Source organism: Vigna radiata, chromosome 3 (genome assembly GCF_000741045.1).
Source record: "Vigna radiata var. radiata cultivar VC1973A chromosome 3, Vradiata_ver6, whole genome shotgun sequence".
Classification (NCBI taxonomy): domain Eukaryota; kingdom Viridiplantae; phylum Streptophyta; class Magnoliopsida; order Fabales; family Fabaceae; genus Vigna; species Vigna radiata.
The window spans coordinates 10,599,247-10,606,785 of NC_028353.1; the positions used below are offsets into that span (position 1 = coordinate 10,599,247).

Consider the following 7,539-nt stretch of genomic DNA (forward strand, 5'->3'; position numbering starts at 1 on the left):
TGAGAAAATTGGGACTTAGCTAATGAATTTCAACTCCAAAGTTAAGGCCAATTCTAGGCCTAAATTTGCTATGCAAATTCAAATTCACCCAGTGAATCAGATAAATGTTACAGTGGATTAGATGAATTTACACAATAGAATTACATTTACCGAGCAAACCTCAACCAGATAGCAATTAGAATAATTTTGTAATTGAATTTGCTCAGTAATGGGTGTCTCTTGCATAAAATACATTTTTTATCAGACCATATAAACACTAAATGGTTTAAATATTAATTTATATCACAGGCTATGCATATAGAGATGTATATCATACATTTGATTGAATTCATGGATAATAAGTTGGATTTGATTGTACAAGTCGCATACCTATTGCAGTATTCTGACTATGTTTGTAAATGGTATGTTTTAAATGCAGACATGTATGATTAACAGTAATATCCTAATAGGGGTCCTATAAATCTTTCTCGAAGATGAAATTGGGGGTCTGCATGATTGGTATTAAAGCAGTAATACGACACAAAAGAGGTAAAACCATCCACATTCACATATATTCTCTGAATTATCAAAGTATTAGAAAGCAAAATCAATACACATACTAGAAACTGTCGGTTTCTATCCTCAACCACAATCACAAAAGGAGAGAAAGCAGATAATTATATCAGAAAATTAAGAACTCTGATGTTCTTGAAGTTCAGCTTCGTTCTTAATCAGGGATCAGTTCTTTCTTCCTTCACTTAAGATAATATGGTAGCCATGCCTGCAACATCATCCAAGTAAACATTACCAAGTCTTCCTAAATAATGAAGTGAATGAGCAGAAATGCTAATCAGAATAATTAAAGTTAAGGGCAAGAGAATACGTTGATTTGAAAGGAGCACTAGTTGCGCCAACAGGTGTGCTGAAGGCAACGTCCTGAAATGGCCCGGCCATCTTTCCTCGAGGAAACCATCCAAGGTCTCCACCCTTCTTTCCCGAAGGACATTCAGAATACTCTTGAGCTATCTGTGGTAAGCGAAATATTTTTTATAATAATTGATCAAAATATTTGCTCTAGATTTAATTGCAAATGAACAGATTGGTATTTATACTTTTCAGTGTACAGACATTCATCAAACTTCGCATTACTAACAACAGATTGTGGGGGAAGAAAAAAATTCTGCATTTAACTAATCTCCCTTATGAACAGAAAACCAAAATAAGGATTTGAAAAATGAAACAAGAATAAAATTTATTGTATGACCTCCAAAAGAAAAATACCTTGGCAAACTCAGCTGGCGGGACCTTATCTCCGTTGCAGAGCCAACCATCTTGCAGCTTCTTGTAGGCTTCATTGATCTTACCTTGTTTCTCACATAAAATATGCCTAGCTGAACGAAATAAAAAGCTAAAAAATAAATCATTGTAAACCAAACTATGAAAAGAACTAATGATGGATACAATTGTATCTTGGAATTTTGTTTACCTTTTACGTAAGTGCAAGTACCGAGCCCATCTCCACCTTTCCCACCTTTTCCTTTTCCCTTAGAAGCATTCTCATCACTTCCACTTGCAGCCTGCTTCCCCTTCCCCTTCCCTCCTGACTCCTTTGGCTTAGAGTCTTTTCCCATGTTTATCACAACTTAAATAATTTCCACTGTATAAGCAGACCAAACATTTGAAGATTGCAGAAGTAAACCAATAAGAGTCAAATAACAAAGGGACACTGACTATTAACAGATTCACACAACGATAATACAAGCAAATAAAATCCAGTAATGTATATAACTCTAGGAACTTCAACAGAAATACCGAATGTACCATATGCTTAATGGATTTCCCTGTTGGAGATAAAAGTAATGAAAATATCAAGAGGAGAGCATAGAAAATTTAAACCATCCACAAAAGAAGAGAAAAATGGGTGGCCAAAAAAACAAGCAACCGCCCTCAATCTCCCAAGTAAAAAGAAAAAGAAAAAAAAAAGAAAAAAGAGAATTTATCCACTCCACCCAACATTGAACTCCTAGGAAACAACTCCAATCTGTCTGACAGAAATGCACGGGTGGGGTATTCTGAATAAAATCACTGGAATTGACCTTCGTCTGTCCACGAAGACCATAACTAAACCCAATAAAATGAGCTCATATCCACAAATTTTCAGACTTTTTTCTAACATACAGAAATCAACTCAAAAATTCAAAAGCCCAAGACAAACCCATTGCTCCTAACAACAGGTTTTACAAAAATGAATCTATGCTTCTATATCCACCAAAATAACGAACTATCTAACTTTAAACTTCAGACCTTCTTAATTCCAGTTAAAATCGTTCAACAGAGGGTCGCTAAAGGCTCTAAAGACTTGTGGTACAAGGAAAAAGAAAGACACAGACACAATTAAAGTTAAAAAGAAAACACAAGGGTTGAGGTGTATGGAACAATTAATACAAACAAAAACACAATCCGAACCAAACCATGAGCATAAGCCATGTGATTAAATCAAGGGCAATATGAAAATGGAAATTGATGTCGAGTTTCGTGAAAGTGTTACAGCACAGATGTGTCGAAGCGCACAGCATAAGCAATAGAAAACATATGCACAAACAAAGAGGAAGTAGAGAATTGGAACAGACAAGTATATGAATATCTGGGACCTTTTCAGATAAAAGAACAAATGAAATAGAAAAAATACCCGAGTCGGAGACTGAGAAGTTATGAAGGGCGATGAAGGACTGGCTGGTACTGGAGAAATAAGAATCTCTTTCCGTTTCGCTTTTTTTCGTTTTTACGCATTCAAATGCACGAATTGGGCCAGACCCAAGTTAAAAACCCGGCCGCTTCTTCCTTCACCCCCTTGTTTTTTCCCTCCACTACTAAATCACATAAGCCAATTTCACCCTTACAAATTTATGATAAAATTTTCATTGAATCTCTCACCCCAAACTTCTCTTTCTTCACATTCCTTTATAAGTTTTTTTTTTAACTGTGTTCACTTTTTTCAAAAAGAGAACACAACTAAAGAAATGAGAGTTTGAAGTCAACTATTTAAGTTAATGAAGTTAATTTCTCTATAAGAGTAAAATTGGAAAATATTATTTTAGGAGCGTGCAAGAAGAAAAAAAGGAGTGTTGGAAGAAGTGACCTAAAACTCACATGGGCTACTTCCTACAACCAAGGTCATTTCTACCTTAATATTTTTTTCTTCTTACACTTCCATAAAATATGATATACCTAATAAAATATGAAAAAGGTTAACTCTTCCTTCACCTTCACTCACATTCACTTTCACGATTGAGTTCACTATTGCTTCACAATTCTTCTTATTGAAGTTTTTGAAGGTTTGCTCCATCTTACATCACCTTCATCATCAACTCAGAAGAAGATGTAGATGTAGTTATTTTTTCATTTTGTTGTTGGGATAGGTGTGGTGTTTTAGGATGGAATGAATTTTGGATTTTTTTTAAGTATGTTTTTTATTGTAATCCGTGATATGTTACCAGACTTGGAAAAATATTTGTGATTACACATTCCAAAATATGTTTATTAGAGTGCATTATGGATTGTATAATCTATAATATGTCTGAAACACAAGCATATATTTCGAATATGTAACCTGAAATGTGATTTGGAAATGCATTTTGGATCGCACAAACATATATTTTTACATTGTTTAATCTCAAACTTTTCAAAAAGATTATTTAATCTCTCCTTTTTTTTTTTAATTGAACAATTTAGAATAGACAAATAATTTTGTGTACTAGACACTTTTGAACTTATAAGATAGTCACGACATTAGATAGTGTAAGAAACTTAACTAAAATTTTACTAAATTAATAATCTTTACAAAATTGTATGTTATAGTTTAATATTATGTTCTTATCGTTTGATGAAGATTTCACTTATCATAAGATACTATTATGTTTATCAGATGAAGCAAAGATCATAGGATGTTATTGTGTCTTACGAAATTTGAAGTTTTAGAAAGCTTTCATTTTTCAAATGAAACACATTTATGATCTATACTTTGGTCATTTAATAAAAATTAATAATAGTGTGTTTATATTTTATTCAAGCAAACATTCCTTATGAGAATCCAACATCAATAAGTGATTACATTGGAATGTGTTTCTCACAAAGTCCACAAAGTCATGTAGGCAATCAAGCTACAAAAATTTTCTTCTTCATATAGCTTAATACCTTTTATAAAATGTATTGTAGGTAGCATGAACTCCTTCATTAGTTTTAAACTTCTTTCTGATATGATACAAATGTTTTATATGAGAATTATTCTCATAAATAATAATAAAGTTAATTGAAGATGTCTATAAAACATCTAATAAAATATTCATATATAATATATAAATGCATCTTATTGCTTCTTACTTATCTATTATTATAGTATATTAACACAATATTATATAAATGATAAACAAAACAATACATGAGGTTATGATTTGCTTATTTGATTTGATGAATACTATGCACTCTACTTAAAAATTATACATTTTAATAAATCATTAATACTTCAAAACTCAATCTTATTTATTATTATAAAAGTATAATTTCAACCAAGAATATCTGGTATGTTTAGGATCAAATCGTGTCCATACATTCTTGATCAATTTTGATGAATAAACCATGATAGCTTTTTAGCAATGGGCATACAAATTATTATTTTTTAAAGTCAAATTAATTACAATTCACTACTGTGTATCTTTTATATCTATAAATACTATACCTATTTGGATAGGAAAATATATAAAAAAAAAACATCACAACTCATACAAAAGTGTTTTGTCTTGTGCTCTATACAATCTTTCAAAATATTGGGTTCATAAAGTTCAGAGATCATTGTATTTGATAAATCTTACAAGTTGTTGTACCTTGAGAGAGGAGTACATAATATTTTGTCTTGTCGTGTGTAGTGGAAGCATTTTCTCTCTAAACATAAAAGCTCTTCATACCTCTACTTATGCTACATGGAAGAGATTCCCAAAAAATCACAGAAAAATGATTGATAATTGTTGGTTCTAATTCATTCCTTATTTATAATTTTATCTAATATTGTTATTGTTTAGGTTTAATAATTTCGGATGTCCCTATTTATATGGATTCATATCAATTAGGTCCTCGTATTTTGAAAGTGTTCAATTAGGTCTTGTTTTGGTAAAATTGAGTCAATAATACCCTTGTCGTTAATTGATGTGGACGACGTTTACTTTCTTGCTATGTGACATGCTGAGGTATCCTTTAATGAAAAAAAAGACATATGAAAGGGAGACCTAAATCTATTAGAACCTTAATTATTCATGGTATTATTTCTCTTTACTTTGTTATGTTAGAAAGAAATATTGCATATTTGCTTAACAAAGGATTCACACATCAACAATTACTTAAGTCATTGAGGGAAATGTAATTAAAGCCCATAAATTAGTTGTAACAATGGACACCTATCTCCACATGAATGACTCTCATGGAATGAAGTTCATTTGGTTATAATGAAGTTTTTGTTGACTAATGTACATAGTTGATTTGATTAAATATTATGTCTCATTCCTATGGCGAAGTGTATTACAAATTGTGAAAATAATAAGATTTAAGTATATGTATTATTATCCTTAATTTTTAAAATATCTCGTAATAAAATCAAGGGTTAAATATGTTTTTAGTCTCTATACTTTAGGGTGATTTTGGTTTTAGTCTCTCTTTCAAATTAAGGTACAATTTAGTCCTTCAACTTTAGAAAACTTTGTAGTTCTTTTTACCAAATTTTTTTAACTTTATTTGCTGTTTTAAGCACGTTTCATTATAGCATTTGTATTGTTTACACTGTTTGACACATTTTTGCTTCAATGTTAACTGAGAAACGTGTTTGAAACAACAAATAAAGTTAAAAAAATTTGGTAAAAAGGACTAAAATCAGAGTTTTCTAAAATTGAAAGACTAAATTGTACCTTAGTTTGAAAGAGGGACTAAAACCAAAATCGTCCATATTTAACCCTAAAATCAATGATAATTTTGTAAGGGTGTAACTCACAAACCACTTTAATGGTTTACATAGTAAGTGTGTTGGTGGGTCACCATTATGAGACATGGGTAAGTTTTTAAGTGATACTCATGAAACAAAATACATGCATAAGATCATACTTTGTAACCATTTCTAAAAACCTAAAATAAAGATGAATATTAATTGTGTTATTTATTAAAATATGATTTTAGGAGATGTAAATCAAGATAATTAAATCTCTGTATATTTTCGGATGAAAGTTTACAATCACTAGTATAAGGCTCACATCCATAAATTCCTTATACTAAAATAATATGATATTTATTTTAAAAGATAATGTTATATATATATATATATATATATATATATATAAATTATGTGGGGGAATGTTAAAAATATTAGTATAGTTTTTAAAAATAAAATAAAATCTTATTGTTACTAATAATGTTAATTTAGAGCTAAATGTTATTTATGAATAAATGACTTTTTACATTTATTTTATTTTAATAAGATTAACCACAAATTATAATTTTTTTAAATTAGATTAATTACAATCTACTCATAAGTCTCTCTTTCTACCTATAAATATTATCTGTTTGTATTGGGAAAATACACAAATAAAAAAACACCACAACTCATAAAAATGTGTTCTATCTTTTCCTCTATATTATCTTTTAAAACATTTGTATTTATACTAGTTGTTATATTTAGGGAGAGAAATACATAATATTTTGTCTTTCCTTGTGCAACAAAGACATTTTCTCTCTAAGGGCAATAATTTGTGTGCCTCAACCACTCTTTTTAATATTTAATTATTTATAATTTTATCTGATATTCTTATTCTTTGTTATAAGAATTGTTTTTCTTAATTAACCTCGATCTATCCATATCTTTGTCTTGTTATTTTATTTTATATTTAGAAGATTATATAATTTAGAAGGAGAAAAATCTCAATGATTTCACCCCGCTGATCTGTGCTCATAGAAAGGTACATGGGTAGAGCTCTGTACTAACATACTAACAGCTATTGCAAGTTACTAAGCAAGCACTACTAAGAAATTGCATATTTCCTGTCAATTTCTTTTAGAATTTTTTTACAAGAAAATACCTATAGATTTTGCTATGAATATTAATTTGCAAAACATTATTACCAATTTTAAAAAAATATATTTTACATAAAATTTTTGCCAAATTTTATTTTGCAGATTAAAAAATTAAAAAAAAATTATAGATTTTTTAAAGTTTTTCATGCGTATTTTGTTGGGAAAAGAATTTGGCAAATAAACATTATAATATTTTAAAATTGACAGGAAATCTACTTATGCAGTTTTCTTATAGAAAATAACACCAAACTAATATATCTATGGCTATAGAAAACACAAATCAAATACAATAAGTTTGGATTAGTCAATAATTCTTTTATGGGAGAGATTGATTAATTTTAAAGTTAAAAGATTTAACAAAATTGTAAATATAATTTTAAAATTGACAGAAAATCTACAGTATATTTATATGCAGTTTTCTTATAGAAAATAACACCATACTAATATATCTAT

General features: G+C 29.4%; 1 protein-coding gene across 2 annotated transcripts; it reads right to left on the reverse strand.

The window, feature by feature from the left end:
* Positions 1 to 525: 525 nt before the first annotated feature.
* On the reverse strand, positions 526 to 2,791 carry LOC106757181 (peptidyl-prolyl cis-trans isomerase NIMA-interacting 4). Of its 2 annotated transcripts, none has more exons than XM_014639794.2 (5): positions 2,669 to 2,791; positions 1,466 to 1,636; positions 1,261 to 1,370; positions 863 to 1,005; positions 526 to 760 (listed from the first exon to the last, which is right to left on the reverse strand). In XM_014639794.2, exons 2-5 carry the CDS (start codon positions 1,608 to 1,610, stop codon positions 718 to 720), a joined length of 441 nt encoding a protein of 146 aa, XP_014495280.1. In that variant the 5' UTR covers positions 1,611 to 1,636; positions 2,669 to 2,791; the 3' UTR covers positions 526 to 717. The 2 variants fall into 2 exon arrangements, with proteins under 2 accessions (XP_014495280.1, XP_014495281.1); XM_014639795.2 differs by having other exon boundaries at positions 1,466 to 1,621; positions 2,669 to 2,758.
* Between the last annotated feature and the right edge of the window lie 4,748 nt (positions 2,792 to 7,539).